Here is a 27,326-nt window from a genome sequence, read left to right as displayed (position 1 = left end):
TCTCATCTGGGCCGTGGGCTTTCGGTCGTCGCTGGTCGTTTTGCTGTAATGCCAGTTAAATAAATCAACCCTACAAATCATTTTATACCTGGGAGTCTTGGGGGGGAGTTTCTCTGCTATTCAGTTCTGTGTTTGGTTCAGTAGTCACATGGCAGAAAGACAGAGGTAGAACTACCACTATCATTTACTCGGAGTGTAATTCTTTTCTTCTTTTTTTTTTTCATCTTTGTAACACAAACTCTGGCCCCTGCTCTGATTTATTTCTCTTCTCTTTGATTTTTTTTTCTTCCTGTTTGTTCTGGATTTTGCACCTGCACCCTGAAGCCCTCCTGAAACAAAGGACTCTGCCATCGACTCCCCAGACGCCCAGCGCCAGGAGTGGTTCGCCCAATACTTTTCCTTTTGATCGACCACAAACCGTCAAACACAAAGACTCAGCATGACAACCAAATGTTTATTAAAAAAGAAAGAAAAAAATCTGAAACTAAGAAAAAAAAAAAGGATAAAAATATTAAAACTCTTTCTTCTTTATTGTCATTAAAGGTTCGGGGGGGTCAATTCACTTTAGATCCAGTCAATTAAAAAAAATAAAGAATAAAACGGTAATCTGATGGGCTGAGATTTCTTTCTCGCTGATCTGTCGGGGAGATTGCACAGAACTTTGATGTCATTACTTTTCACTTTGGTAAAATAATGCATTAATGGTCCGCTTGATGTTGTTGACTGAGGCCAAACTGAATTGAACCCGAACCGTGACCATCAAATGTCATCACTCTGATCTGATTTGATTGTTTGATTCTCTCTGATTGTTTCACTGTGGATGAGTTTGTCTCTTAGTACAGTGACAATGATCATCACTATGTTTGATGTTTATTTAAAAAAAAACAAAAAAACAACAACCTTTACTTAACTTATTTTGCAGTTTCTAAGAACTAGGGGGTTGAGTGAGTGCATTATCATGCTGCTAAATGCCATTGTTGGACTACAGTAAGAAATATATATAGATATATATAAATGGTAGGTTATTGTGCTCTCTCTCTCTGTACGTGGGCTCACTGCATACTGCATTCTTAGACTAGGAGCGCTGATCTAAGACCAGTTTGCTTCTTCGGCTAAGGCGTGATTTGATCCTGGATCAGATGCACTTGTCCAGTGTGCTTCGTGAACACGGGCTGGTTGTGAGGAACGGCACCATCATGGCGAGTTTGTCGAAGCTGCATAGGAGTTTCTGCAAATTTTGGTAGAATATGAAAAACCTGTTTGTATGTTTGTCTGTCTCTACACAGATATAATGATGTCTCACCAAAATTTTAAAAACAAAAATAGCATATTTTATATTTATATTATAATGTGTATGCTTAATAAATAATTATTGTGACATTTACTTTTGGCTTATTTGTCGTTAATTCGAACATGCTGGCTGTGTAGAACGACTTCATTCATTGAATACCCTAACAGTTGTTTGATAATGAAAGGTTCACTTCACGCGGCGCACTATACTCCTCCACCAGGTTGGACCAAGATTTAGTGCTTTAGGATTGCCTGCAGCCATGACGCGGATGCAGCGAGGTCCTGGAAACACTCGGCGTGGATGCGACAGTGTCATGCGGCTGCTGCAGATTCGGTGATGCCAAACTCCAGCTCCGCCACCGCATTCAGTGAACATTGACACGGTGCGTCGCACATGCTGCTTAGTGGCAGCCATCTACGGATGGTCCAACGTGATTCACAAAGGGGTGGAGATGGACCTCAGTAAAACTCAGGTAGGCATCTGAGAGATGCTGATTAGTAATGGGCCCTGGGTAAAAAAAAAAAGAAAGAAAGAAAAAGATCCCCCACATCATTGCACCTGTAGCGGCAGCCAAGACTGTTACTGATACATAGCAGGATGAATCCATTACTTCAAATTCGGATTCCACCATAACTTGTCGCAGTTAAAATCACGACTCATTGTTATTTTCATAGTCGTAGAAAAAACCAAGAAAAAAAATGATTAAAAACTACTTCCATCTCGAACTTTGGGATAGTGAGGAGAGGTCTGAGCCAGGTTTGGATTTACATTTGGATTGAAAGTGATAAAGATGCGCCATAAAATATACAGGAATGGAATTTGTACTCCCTGATTTGCTAAATATGGTAAGTTTGAAGATAGGGGGCCTAAAAATACAGGATAACAGTCTACATGTAGGCCTGAAAACGTTCATTTCTGTGAACCGTCAGACAGATTTGCACATGCATTATTCAGAATGACCACAAGATGGGAGCAACGCTTCGATATGCTGTGTCACCTGGGGCCTGAACCGGAAGACAAACAAACTCACAAGTCACTTCCGGTACGTGGTAAACATGGCGGCCCCCGTAGCCGGTCCACCGACTCGTCTGGTCCAGTATGTTGTCGTCCGGTCGGACCTGGTCCACAAGCTGTCCTGGCCGCTGGGAGCCGTGATAACTCAGGCCTGCCATGCTGCCACCGCTGCCATCCACCTCCACTACGGGGACGCGGACACCCAGCAGTACCTGGCGGAGCTGGACTCCATGCACAAAGTGGTGCTCGGGGTGAGGGCCGCGTCGCACCAGACTCCATTCAAATAGTTGTCGATTTATTGTCGGCCGGCTCTAGGCACACGTTAAAAATGATGACAGTTAAGACAGTTGTGAATAAATAAAGTAAAATAAAAAGTTGTCTACGTTGTCCGTGTGGTTCAGGGATACCGGTACGTTTGAAGCACCTGTTAATTAAAAAGCACATGAATGTTTTTAAATGCCTCAGTTTGCCATGTGTGGTGGAAAGCCAGCAAGCAAACCTTTTATGCTCGTTGGGTGTCATAAATGTGCCGTAGTGAGCATGTGCGGTTGTTGTCGGTAGAAGCTGTGTGCCAGTTTCCTTGGAAACACTATTTTTGACCTGTAAAGAACCACTTGAACCCAACCACCCAACTGAACACTTCCGGGATCAGTTCACACGGGCTGTATGTGCTACACTGGCCCCCACAATCACGCCGGCTATCCTGCCATAAAGCCTGGTTGGGGAATGGGATGGCAGTATGAGGTGGAGGTACAGTACAAGTAGACTGTTGGGGCTGCATGTGGTTCTTCTTACCTGATTCTGTGACTCCTCATTCTTAAAAATAAATAAATAAATAAAATAAAAATAAACACATTAAAGTTAGCATTTCATCTCATTGATTCCTGCGTGTAGAGTTGACTGACAGTAGTGTAAACTTTCCTTCTGCCACATAATCCCAGACTCCTCTTCTCAGATGCGCTCTTCATCCAACAAGCTCACGGTCCTCTGAAATGGGACTGACTTCTCAGAAAGGGAGATTAACCAGCTTTGCCAATGGTGTCAGCAGATGTAATAGAAATGTCATGTGTCTCAGTGTTGAATTGTCTTGAATTGCTGTCATCAGAGCACTGTGGTGAACAAATGGACGTTCTCTCACACACATGAATGCGGCGTAAAACAGTTCTGTGTTAATCCAGGCTCCCGATGAGGCGGCGCTCTCCACTCTCGCCGAGACTTTGACGCAGGCCGGCGTGGCCCACAAGCTTTGGATTGAGCAGCCGGAGAACATCCCCACCTGCTTGGCGCTGAAGCCGTGCGCCAAAGAGACTGTGCAGCCGCTGCTGCGCAAGTTCAAGCTCTTCAAGTAACCACAACTGAGCGGTGAACTCAACCGCTCAGCACCAAAGTCTTAAAGGACGTTGCGTTGTAACGGGTGTAAAAAATGTTGCATTTGCGAGTTTCTCTCTTCCCCTCTTAGTGCATCCACACCCACCCTCAAACGCAAGATTAAAGGTGGAACATTTGTGAATTTCCTTCCTTGAATTGATCATTCTGACGGAACATAAGAAAGTATTTTTATTTGAAATGACTAATTGAAGAAATCTTGAATCTTTGATTCTATGGTGGTGCAGTGGTTAGCACTGTCTTTCTTTGAAGAAAGAAGGTTGCGAGTTGAAGTTCCACTCTGGGCCTTTCTGTATGGCAATTGTATTCTGCGTGGGTTCTCTCCTCTCACAGTCCAAAGCCATGCACTTTAGGTTAAATGGCAACAATGCATTGGTCGCAGGAGCGCGTTTGAATGGTCGTTTGTGTCTATGTGACCCTGCGATGAACTGGTGACTCGTCCAGGATGTGGCCCGCCTTTGCACTAAGACAGTTTAGGTCGGCTCCAGCACCACACACTGACCCTGAGTGCAGTGATAGAAAATTGATTTATGGATTCTGCTTTTTAATTCATTCTTAGTTTAAGACTTTCTTATGCTGTATGTTTTGGTTTTACATGAAAGACTTTCAAAGACATAAATTACTTTTTTTTTATATATATATATACATACTCGTGTGTGTGTGTGTGTGTTTTTTTTTTCGACTGGTCAAACTCTCCAATGCATCCTTCAAAGTACATTGTTTAAGCACCTTATTTATTGTTCTGGCTTTTCTCAGCACTGCTCAGAAGTATTAGCTGTAGAATTTGCGACAATTAAAAACATCCCCCATTTAGAAAACTCTGGTAAAGTTAATTTCAAGTTCTTGGCAGAGTGCCAACAGCAGGGATACAAAGCAAACAAAATCAAATTCCTGTAAAATTCTGAAATAAATCTCAACATTTTAACCCTGCTTTCAGGCTTCAGTCAATTATTCAGGAAATACACCCTTAACATATGCGAAGTTATTGTTTTAGTTCCACATTCATGTAACTAAATCAGGTTTTTTAGAAACAATACATTTCCTGCTTTCACTTTGTGTGAGGGTCAAGTTTTTCACAGTGTTTTTTTTTTCTCCCCCATGTTGTTGCATCTGAGAGCAGTTTAATCCGGCACAGCTCACTAAGTTCTTTGACTTTCCTCTCAGTCACAGTTGCATAATGGGAGGTTTATTGCAAGTAATTTGTCTCAGTGGCTGATTCCAGTGTTTCACTGAGAAGATATTTCCGCATGACACCCGGCTATTTTTGGAATCTGCCTCTTTGACTGACACGCATCGCAGCTCTGACATGAGAATGCAGGCATTGAGCTAACGAGAGTAGCGCACGGACTACAAAGTGGTTGCTGCTGTTGTTTTTTTTTTTGTATCAGTCCCTTTAAAGCATGCCACTCTTCGTTCGGTGCACTCTCCAGACACCAACAATCATTCAATATGGCAATATTACACATCCCTTACTAAGTTTTCCTCTGTGCTGTTTTATTCTAAGTCACAACTTGACCAAAGCCGGACTACCAGCCCCAGAGGAATGCGAGTGACCAATTAACATATTACACACAATGTAATTACTTCTCAGAGTATTTCCAAGAATATCTCCCGGAGACACGCCTTGGCATGCCGCTGACCCTCTCACGTGTCCTTCCATCACAATAGAGGAGAGCACAATGTACATGAGGAGCTGTAGGCATTTAACAGAGCTCCGCAACTCGTCAAGGCTCATAAATCTGGGGCGCACACAGTGTGTACGTGCTGGCTTTTTCTGTCTTCCCAACAACATCACATGCTTTGAGAAAGGAGAGTGAAACTGCAAGGGGCGGCAAACTGTAGGCCCGGTGTTCAACCTGCAAAAGTTCTCAATGGAGAAATTGACTGAAACTCAATTGTAATTTATCTAATCTGCAAAGCAATTTGTAGATTTCTAGCCCACAGGCCTCATGGGACAATCTCCGAAATGTAGCAGGTAACGGAGAAAGTGTAGTGAGATATTAGAGATAAACAACAACAACAACAACAACAAAAAAAGACCGTCCCAATCTGTCGTCCCTGCAGTGGATTTGTTGATTGCACATTGCAAGTACGCATAATTTATTGAGGGGTTTAATTCCGCTTCAGTGTGGAAGAGCCTTTCCAGTAAAGCAGCAGGAAGGGGAACTGTTTCTGGGTCACAGAAAATGCACATTGCAGTATAGCTTCTGTGGAGATTTATTATTATTATTATTATTATTATTATTATTATTAATAATAATAATAATAATATATATTTTTATTTTTTATTTTTGTTGTTTAATTTATTCAGCCTATTAGCACACGACGCGCACGTTCAATTGACAAACCGAGGTCGTTTTTTTTTGGCGAGGTGAATGACAAAAGCGCGCAGTTCCTATCTAACTTTCACCAACAGTCGTAATGTTGCATCAGACCCCTCTTCCTCTCTCTCAATTCCTGTTTAGACCACCAGGTGACTTAAAAACTTGTAATTATCAGGTTATAGTTTTCGGAGAATGTGCGGTGTTTCGCCTCTTTGTGGTTTCGGGATATGGCGTGGGTCGGAATGATGATTTAGGATACTTGAAAGTAATAGTTGCATAAAATTTAACAATTTCCAATGTGTTATTAATCTTTAGACATACATATCATTGAGATTTTCCTGGAAGACGTGAGGTGAAAAGAGATTAACGCCAGTCCTCGTGTTTAGTGCCTCCACCTCACCTGTAATAGTTTTCTGATTCTGTAACTTCCTTCTCAAAGTTTCGTGATTGCGTGATGATGGACGAAGTCGATGAGTTCTTTCTTCGCGTTTGCAAAAAGGCTTTTGGTTACAAAAAAGTACATTTCCAAGTTCATCAACAACACTGCAGTGAAATAACAAAATACTGTGGGGTTCCGTTTTTGCTCAATTCTGGAAAGCCGAGTCCGTGAAGCTGTTTTCTAACAGGCTGCTTTGTAACCCAAAAATTGTCGTTGAATAAAGTTTATGTAACCACGAGAATCTTGGAAAACACGTATACATGTGTATGCGTGTATGTATGTGAGCTTGCTGTCATTGCCTGTTACCAGTGTATTTTTCCGCCGCCGCCGCCCCCCCCTCCGAGAACATAGAACCTTCTCGTCGGGAACGCGCCCTTACGCTCCATGCGCACGAGCAGCCCTGTTTGTTTGTGTTGAGAGATTGGAAATGGCGGAGAGCAGAGACCAAAGCGATCACTTGGCTTTGCAGACGCGACTACGCCGTCGGTGAAACGCAGAAAACCTCGCGCAAGCGACTCGCGGACTTCCGAGGGATTTGCAGCAGCCGGCGGGACCCGAGTGGGACGCGACGGGCGAGGATTTTGGGCGCAGGGTTCGGGTTTAGCGGGCTGCTTAGCTCGCTGGGCTAACCTTGCTGCTGGCAGCAGCCTGGCGCTAGCTGCTAGCCCCCGAGACGTACGTGATTTGAAACTACGCAGCCTTGTGTTTGTCAACATAAGCTGGCGGTCGCGTCGCTCGCGCCCCGGCTAGCGCACACCTCGCGGGCGGTTTCCGAGCTCACGCGCTCGGGGCTTTGATAACATGAGCCGCGCGGGTGGCATGGGGAAGAAAACATTGTCAACGCGAAGGAACTGCGGATAGAAAGTCAGACATCTGACTATCATTGTTGCAAGCAGTTAAGTTAAGCTGGTTAGCCAAGTTGGCTAACTGGCTTGTTTCACATATACACACACTCACACACACACACACACACACACACACACACACACACACACACACAGTCTAAACTGAACACCCCCACCACCACCTCCTCCCCTGCATTGGATATAATTGTCCGTCGTGACGACTTGCACCGAGACCTCGCCGGAAGGATTGCTGTTTACGAGAATTAAAGGACGATTAAAGAGGTGAGCGAGCCGAGATTTCTCTTTCGCTGTTCATGCTTGACAACATGTCATCACGACCATCTGCGATCTAACTGGCCGCTGCGGAGCATATGCCCAGGGCCTCCGAAACATGCCTGACTCATTGTTGATTTTTCCACACAACGTTGCCACAGTTCACCGACACCGTCTTTTCGTCTTCTCGTACGAAAAACAACAACAGTGCAAGTGGGGTCGCTGGGATATTTCGCCACCTGTTTAAAAAAAAAAAAAAAAAAAAAAAAAAAACGACGCCGCTGTTATGTAAGACAATCCTAGCGGCCTAAAGGTGTCGCTGCGCTTGATTTATTCCAAACTTGCGTTCCAACCTGCGGAAACTTTACGGACTGTCTTGACCTCCTGTTTTTTTTTTTTTGTTTGTTTTTTTACTGCAAAAGCCCGTATTGTGTGCTCCTTATTTAGAGGACGCGCTGCCAAATTTACACCGTCGATTCAACGATTCAATAGCCCAGCCTTCTGTTGGTGGTAATTGGTTGAAAAGACCCTTAATTAACTTAATTTCGGAGTGACGTCAACGTCACCCTGGTGCGCCTTTAAATGGGTGGACGTTTAATTTACATCCGACCTGTTACGCAACGTGCATACTACGGTTATATTCTATCGCAGCGTTATTTTTTTTATTTTTTTTAAAGCGTCCACTTCTGCCATGTTATTCCCCACGTCCTCCTGCATGAATGTGAGAAATCCATAGAAGTTTGAGATTATGTAAAAGCTGATGGATGAACGTTGAATCCCCTTGCAGCAACAAGGAGGATTTGTAATGAACAGTTCAAAACAAGACAACGTGTGTGTACATTTTGGAGGGGGGGGGGGGGGGGGGGGTTTGTGCCTCTTTGTCCTTTTAATAAAAAAAGCTGCCCGATTGATTGAGAAGCATGCGTTGCATTACTTTGTAAATGCACTCAGGTTGTCCCAGAATCACAATGGAATTTGGCCCCTTTGTCATCAAAGTGCTGCAGGCTTTACGGAGCTCAGTGTTGCTCTTTGAAAAAAAACGTAAACGGAAGCCCCTCGCGTGAAGCTCTGCTCAGACGCCGTAAACATGAATCTACCGCGTCAGTAATAGAATGGGAAACTAATTTAAAGGGACGGTAGTTGGAGCGCATTGGGAGTTCCTGATAATTGCCCTCCCCCGGTCCCCCGGTCCCCCCCCCCTTTGCTGAACTGAAGTCTCGTGACGTAAGTGAACACAAAACATCTGAAATAACAACAAATCAAGCCGATGGACGTGGGAGGTCGTTGGAAAGGCCACTTTGTCGTCTTTCGCACGTTTCCCCAAACGCAATTAGAATTTTTGCGTGACGATTTCCTTTTCCAACCTTGTTTGGGAAAACACTACGGCGTCGCTCTGATTTGACCATAATTGCCTCAAAAGTAATTAGCCGACAAAAGTGTATAGGTTTTGAATCCGCGTAATTAAATCCGGTGTAGCATGGTGCTCCCTTTATTGCTCCTGTTGATTCGCCGCCTTCATCCCGACACGCTTGCCCGCAGGGAAATGCCCGGCTGCTGAAATTCAAACGTAATTGATTTGGAGCTTAATTAATAATTCAATTCCTCTCCTCGCGCACGCCGCGCGTCACAGAGTTGTTTTTAGTATTGCATTGCGGCGTACGCATGACTGTCGGTCACTCTCGCTTGCTAGATGCCGTCTGGAACGATCTATAAACACCAAATCGGTGTAAATGGTCCAGGTGAGAAAGGTCGCGACTGTTGCTTCGCAGCTGCTCAAACTTCGAACGAAGGCCATCTCCTCATTACAAGTCTGACTGAGGAGGAGCCCGGGCACATCTAAAACGCATGAAGAGATGAATTATGCTTTTGCCCAAACACGCAGCTGCGTGGAGATGAAGGTCCTTCGGCCCCGGATATCGTAGCCGAAAACAGTGACACACTTCTCGCTCTGAAATAAATCCCTTTGGGAGAAGTTTGTGTGTTTTGATGTGGATGGCTAATGAGGGGTTTTATTACCGCGGCTCTTGTTTTCGGGGGGGGGGGGGGGGGGGGCAGTGGGGGGAGTATTTCTCGTCCCTCATTACTGCGTTATCCCCACGTCTTTGAGATTTATGCTGCCGTGAGCAGAGGCCCTTCTTTGCCTTTTCCCTCCATTAGCTCCGCACGCGAGCTGTTAAACCTACCTGAGGATGAGGCACATTTGAGGCACATAGTTGGGGGGGGGGGGGGGGGGGGGGGAGCCGTCCTCTCAGCTGAGCTTTGTGTCTGTATGCAGAACGCCGGGCAGCCATTTTAGCGCACACAGCACCGCCGCGGCCCGTCCGCCACTGTCACGGCATTCCTTTTCTGCCGGACATACGGTCTAGATTTGTTTTGACCCCCTTCCCCACCCCCCACCCCCCCCTCGCCTCCCGCCCCTCACCCTCCCGCCGCCACCCTGGGACACCAGCAAGAAAACCTGTGAAAATGTCAGGACGATGCTTTCGTAACAGCAGGCCGCTGCACCAAGGAGTTACCCAATCCTCACGTGGTGGCAGGTGGTTCAGTGTGGCTACACTTTCCATCACTCCTTGGGAAATCGTTCCGTTTTCCTCGTATTTGTAAGATTTATGTACGCGTGTCTTTGTTAGCACTTGCAAAAAAAATGTTGGCAAAAAAGTGGGGATGCACCGAGACCGATGACAGTATCGTTACCGATACCAGGGTTGAGTACTCAGTTGCTCAGTATGCATATGACGATTTTGTTAAAAATGTGTTTGTACTGCAGTTAAACCTTACAGTCCTCCATGCTTTAAAAAGACAAGCTGAGGAATGTTGTTCAAATAACAGAACATCTGTGGGGGGGGGGATTCAAAGTAATTTTACAATTTGTATTGGCCTTATCAAGTACTCGGTATCTGTGATTACTGAAATGCAAGTACTCGTACTCGTACTCTACTCATTCTGTAAAAAAAAAAAAAGTGGTATGAAGGCATCCCTACTTTGGACATAGGACCTCATTTTCCAAGTTAGCCAGTGTGCTATGCACCAGTGGAGACCGTTTCAATGTTTCATGTTTCATCCGGTCCTTTAGCTTAGCAGAGTTCGCTGGTGCTCGGCCAGTGCGAGCCAATGGTTTCTGCTAGCCTGCCCATTAAAACCAACCTTACCCACTCGACGGTACACTGTGCTCTGCTTCTGTAGCAATGACAGTGGTGGGTAAATAAGAGTCAGTAGTTTAGGTAATATCAACGCACCACTGCAGTAGCTACAATGTTACTGATTCACAAGTCCCTCACAATGCAGTGCAGTGCAAGGGTGATATTATCAGTAACATTCTATCAACACAGCCATTTACATTGATAGGCTGAAATTATAATTTGTTTGCCGTCGGCGTACTTGATGAGTGGGCAAGATTGGTTTTCATTGACAGGCTAGCAGAAACCAATGAGTCGCGCTAGCCTAGCACCAGCAAACTCTGCTAAGACAGAGGAGTGGATGAAACACCGTGAAAAGGTCTCCACTGATAAATGGCACACTGGCTAACTGGTAACAGTGGACTTGCTCTACCGCCCTCACAAAGTTGCCTGCCATGTTGACAAGCGGGAAACTGCCAAAGTCCCCCAATTTAAGATCACAATCAACACTGCGATTCGACCAGTACAGTCAAGAACTTGTCATGCTTAAATGAGCACATAAACATTTCAAAGTGACTTCACGTTTGTTGCTCAATCTTCAAGTTGTTTATGGCTACGGCTGCACAGGAGAGAAATACAGAAAAGAGAAAGATTGGTTGGTTTTGATGAGCGTAATGTAAATTTAGTTGTAGTTTTGCTATAAGATCAATTAGTAGCAGAAATCTGTATTGTATTTTTAGTTCAATAATTTCTCATAGGGCCTTATAGATGTAAATATTCTTCAATACCAGCTTGCAAAATCAAAGTAGGATTTCTTGGCTGCCATCAACTCATTGAAATGAGTAACTGGAAAATGTATGTATGATTGATAAGATATAATCTAACGTCATCGTCATCATACAGACATCGGAGAAAGTATATATATATATATATATATATATATATTTTTTTTTTTTAAGATAAAACTGTTGAGTCCTGCTAGAAATGATTCTCTTGTTTCAGATATATCTGTAATGGCAACGCTTGCGAGTGTGCATCTTGTTACTTGCCAACATGGAAGAAAACACTCATCCCAGCAGTTACGGGCCGATTTTCAGTACCAAAAGTCAAAATCAAAGTCAAAACAGTTTTTTTTTTGCGTCATGCAGCTCCTGCAATTTGAACTGGCCCCCCCAGAAACCGCACAAATCCCATCGGTGCAATATCATTAGTATATCAGTGATATGTTAAGTAATATGGTGTTTACAAATGAAACCGAGCGTTTAAATGGTTAAAAACCCGTTGTCGTTTGAGAAAACTTGTTCTGGGTGTCGTGCCGTCGAGGAACTTGTACCCGCCCCATGGCTAATCCCCATGTTTTATGTAGTGTTTCTGTACGCAGACTAAAACGCAAGCAAAAACACGGCTCACCTCAAAATCAGTAACACATTTTTTTCCTCCGGTTTGCGGAGATTCCTGTCTTCTCTCAAACATACTGGGCAGCCTCGCGTCGGAACAATTCTCCCCGCGTGTCACCGCGCAGACGGTAACGCGGCGTCATCCGCCGGTCGTGGATAAGACGCCGCTAGCGAGCGCCGCTAGCGAGAGCCTTCACAGCGTCGTCAGTGTTTACACCCGGCCGGCTGGCCGGTCCTGACTGGATGTGTGTTTTCTTTAAGGCGGTTTCGGGGGGGGGGGGGGGAGAAAATGTTTCCGACGCGAAGCTCACAACAAGGCCTGTGAATTATCTTGCGTAACCGAGTTATGATATCTGGGAAGGAAAAAACATTGCCGCTACGTTCTGTCAAAGTATTGTTTTGGTGCGTCGAGAACCGCAAAACAAGTGCAGTCTTGTTCCATTATATTTGAGAACAGGCAGGGAGACCCACGGCCAATATTCCCAAAACGTAGCGACTCGCACCAAAACAATCTGAAGAGCTAAACACGACCACGGGCCGCTGGAAAAAAAAAAATCTCTATTTCTGATTTGGGGAGATTGGTGGGGGGGAGCTGGGGAGGGGGGGGGGGTAGTTAACTGTCCCTTTTAATAGACTCAGCTCCGACTGCGTGTTTGCGCATACGTAAATGTTTTAGAAATGCACGGATTTGTTTGCGCGAGCCGCACCGGTTGAACGGCATTGTCTCTGGCGCTCACGGCCGAGGCCTGGAAAGAAGAAGAAGAAGAAAAAAAAAAAAAGACGACAGCTCGGGTTTCGTCGGTCCGCGACTTTGCGGTTGCGGGGTTTGTTTACTTAAAGGGATATGAAAGAAAACTATCTTTCCCGATGCGACTTTTTTTTTTTTATATAATCAAAGGTGTGACGTCTGCACTTCTGGCCTAGATTCAGCCCGGCAGTATGGCGGGGCAGCCTCGGTTCTCGCCGTCTCAAGCGCATCCACGCCGCCGGTGAATTGTGAGTGGGATAACGTAGACTGTGGCTTTTTTTTTTTTTTTTTTTCTTCTTTGTTCTTCTGGATTATTTTTGATGATATCTAATTGGTTTCGTGGGAGTTCTTGTTTCTGCGAGAGCGAAACGGATCGTCGTATAGTGAGGTGTGCGTGTGCGTGTGCGTGTGCGTGTGCGTGCGTGCGTGTGCGTGTGTGTGTGTGTGTGTGTGTGTGCGTGTGCGTGTGTGTGTGCGTGTGTGTGTGCGTGCGTGCGTGCAGCTCGGGCTGCTGTGGTTTTGTCCCTCTGGCTTTCTGAGTCACCGTGAGGCAGCGACACGCATACGTGCGCACGGTGCGCACGGTCTGCAGCGAGCACGCAGGAAGGAGAGCAAAAACTCTACCGTCGGGAGCCTTATATTTTCTTCCGGGGAGGGGTTTTGGGGGGGGGTAGGGGGAGCCCGAGCGGACTGTGAGAATTTGCGAAGAAGGGAAGGTTGGAAAGGCGAAGAATGAGAGGAACAGAAAGACCTCGAACAGGAAGACATTTGTAGGGCAAGCGAGAAAACAGAGCAAGGAGAGGAGTCGTCGCGGTGTTGTAACGGGAGTTCACCGTCGAGCTCCAGTGGCCCACTTTCATGTGTGCTACAGTGAGAGGGGTCACACACGCACGCGCTTTTAATTTCTTGGCAATTTTTTTTTTCTAAGTTATTTTTTTTTAGGAAATGTTTTTTTTGATGGAACGTGCATGTACTCCGTGCGACCTTGTGCCCGGAGGAGCACCATCGAGCGAATTGAGCGGAATCCTGCATTGAGAATCCTGCAACAAAATAAATGTTTATGTTCACAGTCTTAAGTGGATGTATGTTGCAACTGAAATTGAGATAAACATTAGGTTAAAAAAACAACAACTCAGTTTTACGAAAGTATTGCTGTGCAAGTTGGTCGTTGGTCCTTCAACTTTCGGTTTTAAAGTTTCCGTCTCACCTGAACTTGTACGGCCGATGCCCACACGAGCGGGCCACTGAAGCCGCTGAAAGGGTTGCAACAGATTATCCCATCTGATGTTATGTAACGTTTCACTATACTCTAGGACAAAGCCCGACTTTGATCTACTGCCGTTTCTCCTGTTACGTGTTGTTTTACAGAAAGTCTTTTGGAATAAATGAGACTTTTTTTTTTTATTACTTCAAAAAGTTTGCATGTGTCTCTTTTCCATTGACGTGTTCTTACTGCATATTTTGTGTCAAACTTTAAAGGTACAGTGTGTAAATTTATGTCATCTAGTGCTCACATTTTGGATTGCCCAGCACTCATTCGCTCACCCTCCTTCTCCCAAGCCTGCCGGGTAACTACGTTGGTCTTCGCACACCATAAAAGGAGGTATTTGCCAACAAGCGTGTCAGACTTTTTTGAGGTTCCCCATAAATGCACCGGTTCAAAAACCTATTTGTTTGCGTCGCGCAAGACAGCCAGTATTGCAATGTCTTGACACTGGTAGCATTTGATGACCAGCCCCGTCTCTCGGTAGCCACTCGTGTCAGCACCTAGCGCTAGCTGTCCGCGCACAGGGACCTGGCCAGCCGGTGCTTGCGCTGGCCACTTCTATGAGTGCTAACACTATCATTTTGTTCAGCCAGTACAGAATTAATAACCCACATGCACAAGAACATTCAACTGCACTTCAGTGACGGTAAACAACAATTTGTTCTCTGCATAATTTGGTTTATTGAAGGACTATACAAGCATTAAAATGAATCTCGGTCTCAGGCTGGATTGAACCAGTTGCCTAGCAAACATGGCAGTGCAACATGGTGACCCCCAGTGAGCAAGACCCTCGCCGTATGTATCTGTAAAAGAGCCACTCTATGATTCGGAAGACCAAACCACTCTTATTGTACAGCGACTGAACACACACAAATATATTTGGGGCTAGAATATTAAGCCTTTGACAATAAGTAATAAATAACAATGAAACTTTAAATCATACTTTTAATTCTGACTGTAGAGCGGGATGATTGTTACATAAAAGCAAGTTCTTCTTTGCTGCTTTTAAACTGAATAAAGTGATTCATGGATTTTTCGAATGTCAATCTTTGTTTTTGGACGTTTGTGGCATGATCAGGTGATCGCCCACTCAGTTTTAAAAAGAAACTGAAACCGCAACAAGGAAATAATCTCCCTGCTAAAAAAAAAAAAGAAAATATGGGCAGGAAGAAAGTTGAAAACTTTCCATTGGAATAAATGGGTGTGTGCGTGTGCGTGTGTGAATAAACTAGAAATTTTGAGGTTGGCCCATGGCAACAAACTGAAATGCAGCTGCAGAGAATGTGTTGACGCATAATCATTGGTCAAGTACACTTGACCGTCTTTGCTATTCCTCAATCATTTGCTCACAGCACAGCCACTGATTTCCACTCATACCATAAATATTATATGTTTGGATATGATAAGGATATTTAGACTTGGAAAGATTATACTCTTTCCCCCTTTCCAGCGCATTCCCAATCTCCAATAATTCTACCGCTTAATTGGAAATTCACCATAAATCTTCTACTTACCCTTTTCAACCATAGACATCGCTTGACCGCATGTAAGGCTTAGCAACATCTTAGTAATCTTAGTACATCTGAAATGCACGTAGGGCACGTCTGCGTGCATAGTAAAGGTTGGTAGCTGGCTGCGGTTAGCTTATGTGGGGAGTAGCAACGACACTACCTGCAGCCCCCCTGTAGGGCAAGAAGTCCCAAACTTCTACAAGTCTGATTGATCCTTGATGGGTGACTATTAGCACTTCAATGCCAGACAACAATGGGTGGAAATCCAGGGCTGGTTTTGCTGAACCAGTCCAGTGTTTTGAATAAATAAAATGTCCCACATCTCCTTGGCCATTGGCCTTCATACAGAAGAGGGTAGCAATAAAAAATAGACACGGCATAAAAAGTAAGATGTTTGCTTTTTTCCAACGACATGGTGACGCATGATGCTTGTTCATTTCCTTTGACTCTAACAGGCAAAATTCATCAGCTGTTGTGTTGCTGTTAAGCCGTTTATGGTCAATTCCTTGTTGTTGTTTTTTTTGCATACCCGTTTTATTTTTTCCTGTGTAATCCACAAATATTCCACATTTTTTGGCTATGATGAGTTGAATTTCACATAACAGCATTCCAGAAACACAAGTTCTCTTCCCTGTTCTAAGTATGTAATAATGTGTGTGTAATCATTTATTAAATAATTTATTAATTTCTGAAAATGACCACATGTAGATTTGTTAATGTCAGACAATGAAACAAAAGAACCTAATATCAAGGATGTGTGTGTGTGTGTGTGTGTGTGTGTGTGTGTGTGTGTGTGTGTGTGTGTGTGTGTGTGTTCTTTTTTTTTTTCTTTTTTTTTACATGGAAAGTGGAAAAGTACTCACTCTGGCCCAATAACATTAAAGGAGCTTCATCCAATGTTCAGTTCTTTAGACTACAATATAAAAAGATTTTGCTTGCCAACATTGACATTGATCTCGCTTGTGCATTCAAACTCTTCAGAACCGTGTGCCCAAATTTGCAATTTATAGAAAAATCTAACAAATCAAATCATGGATTCTCACTTGCAACGCCATGCACTCACAAGGCGAAGGATTACTGGCCAGTCTGAAGGAAAGACGAGTTAACCAGGTGTTTTGCCCAGCTCATTTCCCTGTTTCTCGTGTCTTTCGCCAGTCGGAGGCCAGCCGGCTTCATCCAGCACCTGGAATGGTGCCATGTGACCGAGGGGCCTTGGAGCCGTAACGCCACTATCACCGCTCCATCATCTCGACTCAAGCCTCTCTCCCCCACAACTGATTGTACCCCCGTCTCCCAACCTCCTCCCGTTATCTCCGCTCTGAGCCCTGGACAAGGCCACCACAGCTGCCACATGACGCACTCGGTGGAGCCCTAGATAAAGTAAGTAAAATGTGGCCGCGCGGCATTGCATGATGCACCGACACCACAGGTTTTTTTGTTTTTTTGTTTTTTTTTTACAGGATGAGGAGAGTACGAGTATCTGCATTTCACTACTCGCCAATAGCGACAAAGAGTACAACAACGCCATCACAAATTAGAATTACTTAAGAATAGTTTTTTTTCAACCGACGTTCCGTTGTTTGAACAACGTTCCTCAGCATGTTTTTCTAGAACATGGGTGACTGTCACAAGTTTCACTTCAGTACAAACGCATGTTTAACAAAATTGACACATACATGCACCCGGTACTCTCAACTGCTATCGGTATCGTGCTATCTGCATTCCTGGTTTCGCCTGATAGTTCCAATTTTCTTCCATTTGATTGTTGCGGATCAATGGACCTTTTATGTGTGGCTGTGCGCCCGCTTGTTTGTTTGCACATGTTAGTCGATCTTTTTTCTGTGGTTTCATTTATCAAAGGGTCCGCGCGCTTGTTGTTATTTTAGATCCATGCTCTCCGGATTGGCCTCAGGCGGTCTTTGCAGGCTTCAGTGGCGGCGGTTAACAGAGGGCACTATTTTGAAAACGCAAGACACAGGAGCGGCTTGGTGAAACCAAATGCATCTGGAGATGAGTCAGCCGGTGATGACTCAATTTGCCTGGTTACTTCCAATGCGAAAGCTTTCAGTTGGTTGTTTGGTCCGTCTCACAGGGGGATTTCTATTGAAGGGGAGTGAGGGCACAGCCAATCAAAAGCACCGGAATATTTCAAATTACAACAAAGCGACGTTGGACATGAAGTACATTGTGTTGCGCATTACGTGAGGTGTACAATGGAAAGGAAGTTTTTCAATTGGGGAAAGTTGGGGTGGTGGTGTCGCCCTCTTTTTGGGGCCCCATTTATGTGTTTTTATACTCCTAACTGGGTAATTATTCACAGCGGAAAAGATGGTACTGCTACCGCCATCAGTTTTTATTACCGCGAGTGCCTCTAAAGAGTGCTCTGCGGTCAAATAATTGGAAGTCAAGAAGGGTTTTCATTCAAAAGGTGGAACAAAATGAACAATTGGGTGGATTTGAAAGTCTCGGGGCTTTACTGCCTCAACAAAGACCTAATAGCCTGTCATTTTAGTTTGGAAAAGGACCAGCTAGTTCAAATTATTTTTAATGGTTGGTAGTAGTGGGGGGGGACAAGATGATACCTTGCCGCTCACTCCTCCCTGCAGCCCCCCCTCTCACTCCAGCGGCCTCTCTCGGCATTGTTTCCCCGAGTTGTGTGTGCTTTGCGATTTGTGGCCCTAAAGCGTCTGCACGGCTCTTAACATCTCGGCATGTCTCACTGGCTCCCCCCCTCCGCCCCCTCCACAAACCCCCCGCCAGCGCTTGGCGAGGTGAAATGAGGACATGCATGCCCCTCCCCACACTTTCACCTCAAATTAAACAGAGCCCAAAAGAGTTCAGGGAATACATATTCATGTGGAATTATAAGCCCAGCAGTGAGCGCATTTTACGAATTATTAAAAAAAAAAAAAAAAAAAAGTCCCATGGCAAATAGGTAAACAGTAGACACTTACCCAGAGTACACAGTTCCTAGAAATGTTAAAGGAGCGGGTATCATTTTGGCACGCAAGGTTCTCTTCTCAGAAACCTTTTCGAACCATGTGCTGTGGAGATTTTGCAAACAACGAGAACGAGCGTTAACAATGTGAAAGACAGCAGAAACCATTTTGATTGAAAATGTCACCTTTTTTTTTTTTTTTAAACAATATTTAACCTTAAAGCACAGTGTTTAAAATTCATTTCTATGAAATTTGAGACTCTGGTCATAGCATTTGATGATAAATGTGGCCGTAATCTGTGTCACCCTTTGTGTCGAATCCACAAAGGTTTTTTTTTAGTTTGTTTTTGCGAATGATATGCAGGCGCAAAAATGCCAAGAAATGCGGCGCCCGAGGAGTCAGAACCGCAAATTGCGCTCCGTTAACCTGGCGTTGGTGCACACCTCAATCGCCAGAAGTTGAGTGTCTGACGGAATACTTTATTTTTGTTGTTGTCGAATAAATGCACATTAGCTTTCTCCCGAACTCGCGGCGAGAAAGAGACAAGTCGGCCCCGAGTTCCTTAGAACTGTAGGTGTCAAACATATTGGCAATGAGTGCAGTTGCCCTGAATTGGAAGAAAAAAAAGAAGATGTTTCTTTTTGACTGCCATTCGCAGAAGCACGTTTTGTTCACATTGTTGAATGGAAGGATAGGGCCGGTGAATGTTAGGTACCGTTGCTTTTTCGCTAGTGTGCTGGCTGTAATTTGCCACTGCACACTGCTCCACAGCACGCATCCTATACACTAAGGAGACGCACGCACTGTAATAGTGTGCAGGCATGTGTGCTGTAAAGGGTTTTGTCTCGCTCCATGTAAACATCCTGGCTCTGCGTATACACAGATGCTGAGAAACAATAGACAGCGTTTTGCGTGTTTGTATCCACCTACCACAAATCATGTATACATTGCTCCTAACCACCTTCTGTTGTGTTTTATAGTGTATTTAACCATATCCATCTTCGTGTTTGTTTCCATACATTTTACAATTTGACAACATTTATGTTAACTCCCATCAAATCAGAGCAATGTTTTGATTCCTTTTCCCGAAAGAAGGGATGAAGCTCAAAGAAGGAAACCATTTTTTTTTTTGAGTAATTTATATTGAGAGGAATTCTATAGATATATATAGATTTTTGTTTTTAAATAATGGGTAATTCTTTTTTCTTTTCCATTGTTGCCAGTGCTGTGTGTCTGACATTGTTGTCAGCACCGGGGATAAATCAGGATGATTCATCATTTTACCACCAAGGTTGATTGAAGGAATTGAAGGTCAAAAGTTTATCGCATTTCCTGTACTAGAACACACAACAATTGTTTTTTTGCCGTGATTTTCCTCTGACATTAAGGATATCATTCCACCCTCGGGAGCCTGCACTTTGATTTTACTACAAAATGAGATATCACAAGGCCATAAGTATTCAGACCCTTTGCTGTGACACTTGTATATTCAACTCAGGTGTTGTCCAATTCTTCTGATCGTCCTTGAGTTGGGCTGACGCCTTCATTGGAGTCCAGCTGTGCTGATTGGACTTGATTGGGAAAAGAACACACCTGTCAGTATAAGAACTTACAGCTGAAGTGGCAAGGCACTGATGTGGGCATGGCTACAAAAACTTTGTGGCCTCCATAATCCTTAAATGGAAGAAGTTTGGGACTCTTCTTTGAACTGTTGATATGGATCTGAGTTTGGAGTTGTTTTGGAGGCGGAAAAAGCACGAGCGAATGACAGTTTGGCACCGTCTCCTTTGGAAACTGGGGCGTTAGGTGCGATAATCAAAACCTCTGTTTTGGCTGCATCCTGTTGAAGGGAGTTAGTGGGAGTTAGAAGTCAGAAGGGAGTTAGAGTTAGTTAGTGAAAAATATAACTGGCGGTCATCCGCGTACATGTGGTATGAGCTACCTTTAGAATTGCTGATGACACCTCTGAGAGGGAGCGTGCACAAAGCAAAGAGGATCGGCCCGAGCGCAGTTCCCCGGGGAACCCCACATGAAAGGAGGACAAACCCTGAAATATGAGGTCCAACAGCCACAGAAAATGGATCTGTCAGACGGGTAGGATCTAAACCAGTCAGTAGATGCAGTCAGTAGATGTCTTGTGGCAGTGGTTGTAAGCGCCGAAAGTGGGTTACGTGGCTGTGACGTTTGTGGGTGAGATTATTCATTACTGCAGGAATGAAAGCGGGAGTTGGTGGGACAGCAGTGACGAGCTCAGTAGTATGGGCACTAGGAAAGCAGAAGGGATTGTCTAAAGGAATCAGTGGCAACAGGGGCCTGTGGGGGCTATTATTCAGCTGCAGGGACAGGACGACTGGTTCCAATTGATGGGAAGATGAATGCAGCCAAGTAGTACTATGTTTGATATCCACCTTTTCCAGAGTGTTCACAACCTCAGAATGTGCCTAAGGTTCACCTTCCACAACAAGACAATGATCCCAAGCACATAGTTGAAATAATGGAGTGGTTTCAGAACAACTCCTTGAATGTTCTTGAATGGCCGGGCCAGAGTCCTGTCCACCAACATTCACCATCCAACCAGACAGAACTGGAGAGGATCTGCAAGGAGAAATGGCAGAAGATCCCCAAATCCAGGTGTAAAAAACTTGTTGGATCAATGCCAAGAAAACTCATAGCTGTAATGGCTTAAAAAGGTGCTTCTACTCGATACTGAGCAAAGGGTCTGAATACTGACAGCCATGTGATATTTCAATGTTTATGTCGCAATAAATCTGCAAGAATGTCTACAAGTAATTTTAGCAAACGGCTGCAATATGACAAAGAGTGAGAAATTTAAGGGGGTCTGTATACTTTCCGATCCCACTGTAAACCAGCACATAGGACTATATATTTTTGATAGCTAGGTCCCAGTGCCTGCATCGACACACACTTATCACCATTAAGATCCAGACCGTCTGAAATGATTGAAGCCATCACTGCTCTGTTTACTAGATTGGTCTGTTGATCTGTCAAAGAACCAGCATTTGTGTTGTCAATAGTCTCCCCAAAGCAAAATCTGCCTCATCGTTTTTGCAGTGTTGTGCTGAAGGGAGGGGGGGGAGGGGGAGGGGGGGTGTTCATCTTGCATTTATACGGACATCCTGTAATCCTGGTAATTTGATGTAACTATATAGGGGGCACTCATGGTTAATTAATTGAGTGCTTTCCGGGAGAAAAAAAAAAGACAGGGTGGCCAGAAAAAAAAAAAAATTAGCAATGGTTTTCAGTTGCCCAGGAAACAGAGAGCATGAATCTGAACAGATCCCTTCTTCAGGAGGCTTTTATTGTCTGGTCTGATCTGATCGTGCTAAGCACTGTGCAACTCGTGCAAGCGTTTCCCGTGCATCCAAACGCTTCTTGGTTTCCAAGATCAAAGGCCGCGCTCTGGTCAGAGTGACTTCCCGCGCGCGGTCCACCTAAAAAGGTTCTGCCCTGGTCGAGAACTAACCCCGAGACTTTCTTGCCGCGCAGTGATCACAGTAACCACTAAACGGCAATTTCCATGTTTAACAAATAACATTAAAATTCCAGTAAATGCAAAAATATGATTGCAGGGTAAAAAAAAAAAAAAAAAAAAGTGAACTCAGCTCCCATCATCCATTGACTTAGACAGTGCTTACTTAGTATCGACATGCCCCAAAGGCAACATGAGACATTGAAAAAAAAAAAGACCAACGCTTGTTTGACTGATTTGGAATATTCTGTGACTCATGTTGGATTTAAGATGCACATTTAATGGAGCAGACAACAGCACACGGTGCAGAATCGTCAGAGAATGATTACACATCATTTTCACCAACAGCGGACACCACTGTACTTTTTCACGATATCGTTTTCGCCTTCTTGAGTCTGAAACTAGTATTTTTCGGGAAGTCTTTTTTTTTTCTTTCTTCAATGTGGGTTTAGAGCTCTGACTTCTTGGCGGTGTGACGGGATTTTCAGAGACCTCATAATCATTGTGGCTTTGATTGCATTTTTAGGCAATACGAAGCATGAACAAATGCAAATTTGGACATGTGCGAATCCTCAAAAGATCTCGGTTCTGAGTGAACCACTTGAAATTATATCCCCGGTAGTCCACAGGTGAGATGGAACAAACATCAGAAAAATGAGCAGACACGTTTGTTTGCATTTCTGATATTGTCTCCTGTCGTTGTGCATTACTCAACAGCTGTTTCCAGAAAATCTACTGTACCACTGGCATCTTCTAAAAAAAAAAAACAGAAAAAACAATTGGAAATTATTGGGTTTTCATACCAGTGCTGGGTTTTACAGTCAGTTTTCAAATCGCGAATAAAATTTTGTCCAGTCCAGTTGCTAAATGATTTGTGTCAGCGGAGGCGAACAAATCAACCAAATCATCGGTTCAAAGGTTTATTTTATTTTTATTTTTTATTGAAATAGGACCTTGACATGGCTGCAGTAAAAGTTAAAGAGAGAGGCAATAGAATTATTATGGGAAATGAAATGTTATACACAAAAAGCACATTATAAGAAACATTTTTGTAATGAAGTATAGTATTAATACGTAAATAGAAGATGGTCCAGGAATAAAGACATCTTAATTTTTAGAGATCAGTATATGCTTTTTTTTTTTAGGTTTTTTTTTAGGTTTTTTTTTTTTAGTTTTAGTTTTGTCTGATGGGAAGCAAAGTAATGCTTTGTATAAATTATTAATGTCTGGGGGATGTGTTTTTTTTTTTTTTTTTTTTTCAAATTAACTAACTATTGAGTATACGCTCTAACCTTTGCGTAGTTGTCACTAAATAACAAAACTTGCCAGAATAGATCACTTCTTCAGTTGGATAATTATGCGGCGAGTGGGGTGGTCGATTTGGTTTATGATGCGGGTCGTGGCGAGACGCTGGCAGTTTTTTTTTTTTTTTTTTTTTTTTTTTATCGATATTGGTTCGTTCATCGAGTGAATCACGGCTATAACGACCCGTAATCGGACATCATGTGAAGACAACTCGAGCGCTGACATGCTCCCACGAGACCAGTAGCTCTGCGACGCCGCTGCCGCAGTAAATCCACCTGACAGCATGTGAAAACCAAGAAGCCCCCACCGTCAACTGAAACTGTATACATTTTCCTGCCCGTGTCCCATATTCTGGATGGGTGGGCCTTAGCAACAGTGACTGAGCGGCTTCTCATGGGTCGTACCAAGCGCAGCGAGGCGGGGAGGGGAGGGGGGGGCGTGCCTGCGCCGCGGTACGCGCGTGAGCAAATGTCCGGCTTATGCCGCTCTAATTAGTTAGGTGGAACAATCAGATCTATTCTGCCGTTGGTTCACCGTCGCTGCTCTGACGTCTTGATTTGCTTTAGTGTTTATTTACGTTCAGCTGGTCCCACCGGGACTTTGAGCTTTAACAGCGAGAGATTTTTGCTTAAGTACTGTAAAGGCTTTATAGATTAAAAAATAAAAAGGTTTAAATTCTTTGTTGTTCTTAAAACCAGGCATTACATGCACTCATGTACATGTATATGTGTTTATATATGTATATATATATATATATATATATATATATATATATATGTATGTATGTATGTATGTATATATATGTATGTACGTATATATGCCATATTTGTAAGGAAGCCTGGTGTGGACAATTCAGCCCACCTGACAGCCCGTTTCGTATTTCGGGTAACTACTTGCCTCCTCAAATAAACCAATGAAGAAGAAGGTGGACAAGATAGATAGGTTTGGGTGTGCAGGCGACCGTAGCTCACTGCCAAGCTCCGGAGGGGGAGGGAGAGTGAAAGATGCTGCAATCTTAAATGTAACCACCTGATGTTGCTGTTTCTTTTTGAAATCTCAAAATATTACACCCTTAACTTTTAAGGGGGGAGAGTTCAGAAGATGCTGGAGGCTGAGCTGGGCTGTGTCTCAATCCAGGGTCTGCATCCTTCGAAGCATGCGTTTGAAGGCCAGTTGCGTCATAGCACTGCGCGAAGGCTTGGCCCAATTCCCAAAAATCCGAAGGACGCTCCAAATGTGCCTTTGAAATGCGCCCTACTATCCTTCGCGTCCTTCTGTATCCCAGGATGCTTTGCGTCCTGCTGCAAAGCATCGTGGGATCCTGGGAAGTCAGCTGAAATTAGCGGCATGTACTGGCAAAGATACAACGTATACAATTTAAGTATTCAAATTTCACATAAGATATTACTTTTTTAACGTTGGGTTTTTACTTATTTGAACATCCAACACCATCGTTGGCTGGCGAACCAATGGTTAGCTTGATGCTCTAAAAAAAAAAGTCACTTCCGGGGTTGGCCAGCAGGAGGGAACGACGGTGACGCAACCTGGAAATACGCCAAAGGCTAGGACCGGGGAGGCGGGTTTGGGTTCGTTCTTCTCGGCCGGGTCCTTCGGAGGACGCTTCCTTCCGACGGAGGACACTTCCTTCAAAGGATGCAGACCCTGAATTGAGACACAGCCCTGCTCTACAGGTGTGCAGGAAGGTGGACTCGCTTTTGGTGCGCGGTGTTGCTCCTCTACGGCAAAAGCTAATACGTAGGAAAGTCTGAGCGGTTCTCCCTCCTCGGCGCTGCAGCTGGAACAGTTTCTTGTAAAAGGTTGCCTCAGACACATGTAACACAGGCCAGGCATCATAATAAGTGCAAGCTGCGAAAGTGGTCATACGTCTTTTTTTTTCTTCTTCTTCTTCTTTTTTTTAAGCGCTTAAGTGGGTTGCTTGTTTTTCTGTTTTTTAATAGCCACTTAAAAGGGGTCACTGCGGCGGTTGCGAACCAGGAAGACGTTTGGAGCGAACCAATCAGCCGCTCGAAGCCATAAAAACCATTGGACACGTCTGTTTCTTGATGTATGTTGACACTTAGGAGTTAGCGTGGTCGAAATAGCCCAGCGTTTTGCTCATTAATAACGCTTTTATCTAATTCATATAGAAAACCCACGTTGATTAAGGTTTCATTAACTGTAAAGGAACTGATCTGTTGTTTTATTAAAAAAAAAAACTGGCTGACGTGAATAATTTCTATACGTAGAAAGAAGTTTTGGTGGCTGCTACAATCAATTCTGCGTCTTTACTTGTCACATAAACTAAATTGTAAACGACGTGAGAGACCACATCTTCATCTAGATTTAATTCGACGGTGGGTAGTAAAAGGTGTTTGTGTATGTAGCATGCATACACACTCATATGCACGTGTGCATTTATTTTAATTGGCAGGATACTCCAGGTCTTTGGCGTCATGTCTGCTTTTAACTGAGATTGACGATATTGTGGAGGGATAACTGGACCCAGCTGAGGTTTTGACGTTCCGCATTATGAAGATAGATACACACCAAAAAGGCATCTGCCTCCAATTAATTCCAGCCATAAAATAAGGCACCCCATCCCCATTTTTAAAAGACTTATTGAGATTTACCCCTTTTTTTTTTCCTTTTTTTTTTTATTTTAGCAATTCCTAAACGTGTCGTGGAGATGTATTTGCAGGATGTATACCTCCCTAGTTTTCAGTCCAAAAGCGTCATAAATGCTCAACACCTATTGTTTTTCCCATAGAAGATCCTCCAGGGAGTTAAAAGATGTAAATACTATGCAATTGTGCTCCGTAATTACATGTTTACTTTCCACGCAAGCGACTTTTCTGTTTAGCTTGTTTACACGCGCCCCTTGCTTTTACGTGAACCTCTTGACCGGACGTCCTTGGCTTGCTTCACCTCAAGTCTCTTTTGTTTCACTTTCATTGTATGTTTTTTTATTTTTGTTTGAAAGACCCACATGAGGTTCCCTGAAAGTCTTGCTTCTTTTTTTTTCCTACCGGCACACTATGGTGCCTTGATGATTTACATAGAATTCAGTTTTATCAGTCGTTATTGGCAGCCTCATGTGTTTTCTGATTTATTTATTTATTTTTTTTTATTGCCGTTTTAGAAGGTAGTCAGAGCATCCAGTTTTTTGTTTTAGGGCTAGTGATGCACCAATACCACTTTTTTACAGAACAAGTAGAGTTCAAGTACTTACTTTTAAGTGGATCCCACTACCCATGCTGAGTACATAATAGGGCCATTGCATATTAGTTACTTTGGTTTTTTTCTTTTAGTTTTCCGCAGATGTTCTGTTATTTGGACAACATTTTTTGGCATGTTTTTCTGGAACATGGGGTGACTGTTTCAAGTTTCACTGCACTAGAATTTATTGTATTGGCAAGTATTTTACAAGTACAAGTGCTCAACCTCAGTACCGGTACTGATACTTGTATCGGCATCGCTGCATCCCTAATCCTAACCCTTGATTGCTTTTATTACCATTGGACCATTCATCAATGCAGAACGTTGAGAACCGAGCTGCTGTATTCGCACCCCGTCGAAATCATCATCAAAATGCTTTTGGAGAATCAACTGCTGGTACTGAGATTTGTCTTGAACTCAAGTCACGTATGTGTTGGCTCCACTAATTGGACGAGGATCAAGGCAGCTTTATCTCTTCTAGTGCGGGAGCGTAATGCCACGGCTACCGCGCTAAGGTCGGAATTGAGATGATGAGCAAAGACAGTTACACATTGTGCCTATAAAACATTAGATGTAAAAACATTAATCCAAACCATCTGTGACAGCATTGATGGGAAATATGCAAAAGAGTGGACAGCCGAACCCAACGTTTCTCAATGCATCATGCAAGTTTGTTCAGTAGTAGTAGTTTATTTTGGTAATACAACATTTAACAACATTTCATCTGATGGTGTAATGCATTGGTTTAGTCAATAGAAGACTGAA

At 43.8% G+C, this 27,326-nt stretch overlaps 3 protein-coding genes and 1 long non-coding RNA gene across 6 annotated transcripts in view; 3 read left to right on the top strand and 1 right to left on the bottom strand.

Moving 5' to 3' along the window:
- The window catches only part of fam184ab (family with sequence similarity 184 member Ab), a 138,005-nt gene extending 136,621 nt beyond the window's left edge, over positions 1-1,384 (top strand). For all 3 annotated transcript variants that reach the window (XM_076037734.1, XM_076037735.1, XM_076037736.1), the window contains one exon: positions 325-1,384. In XM_076037734.1, the coding sequence (XP_075893849.1) occupies positions 325-406 (82 nt within the window). In that variant the 3' untranslated portion in view covers positions 407-1,384. The remainder of the gene's footprint in view (positions 1-324) is intronic.
- On the bottom strand, positions 879-2,432 carry LOC142896203 (uncharacterized). Its single transcript, XR_012928308.1, has 2 exons — positions 2,322-2,432; positions 879-1,798 (listed from the first exon to the last, which is right to left on the bottom strand). It is a non-coding gene; the product is annotated as an uncharacterized LOC142896203 (long non-coding RNA).
- ptrhd1 (peptidyl-tRNA hydrolase domain containing 1) lies at positions 2,334-4,621 on the top strand. The gene is made up of 2 exons (XM_076037740.1): positions 2,334-2,556; positions 3,484-4,621. The coding sequence occupies exons 1-2, from the start codon at positions 2,347-2,349 to the stop codon at positions 3,652-3,654; spliced, it is 381 nt and encodes a 126-aa protein (XP_075893855.1). The 5' UTR covers positions 2,334-2,346; the 3' UTR covers positions 3,655-4,621.
- Positions 4,622-6,837: 2,216 nt separating this feature from the next.
- Positions 6,838-27,326, top strand: part of ncoa1 (nuclear receptor coactivator 1) — a 50,636-nt gene continuing 30,147 nt past the window's right edge. Inside the window, exons 1-2 of the mRNA XM_076037518.1 lie at positions 6,838-7,581; positions 16,767-16,991. The gene's annotated coding sequence lies outside the window, so the exon portion shown is untranslated. The remainder of the gene's footprint in view (positions 7,582-16,766; positions 16,992-27,326) is intronic.

Source organism: Nelusetta ayraudi, unplaced genomic scaffold, assembly GCF_046127955.1.
Source record: "Nelusetta ayraudi isolate G7.1 ecotype Tasmania unplaced genomic scaffold, CSIRO-AGI_Nayr_v1 ptg000052l, whole genome shotgun sequence".
NCBI classification, from domain to species: domain Eukaryota; kingdom Metazoa; phylum Chordata; class Actinopteri; order Tetraodontiformes; family Monacanthidae; genus Nelusetta; species Nelusetta ayraudi.
This window is presented reverse-complemented; position numbering and strand designations above follow the sequence as displayed.

Coding starts and splice junctions, on each gene's coding strand:
- ptrhd1 (XM_076037740.1), top strand. CDS start 2,347: ATGGCGGCCCCCGTAGCCGGTCCACCGACTCGTCTGGTCCAGTATGTT. Junction 2,557..3,483: donor TGCACAAAGTGGTGCTCGGG/GTGAGGGCCGCG, acceptor GTGTTAATCCAG/GCTCCCGATGAGGCGGCGCT.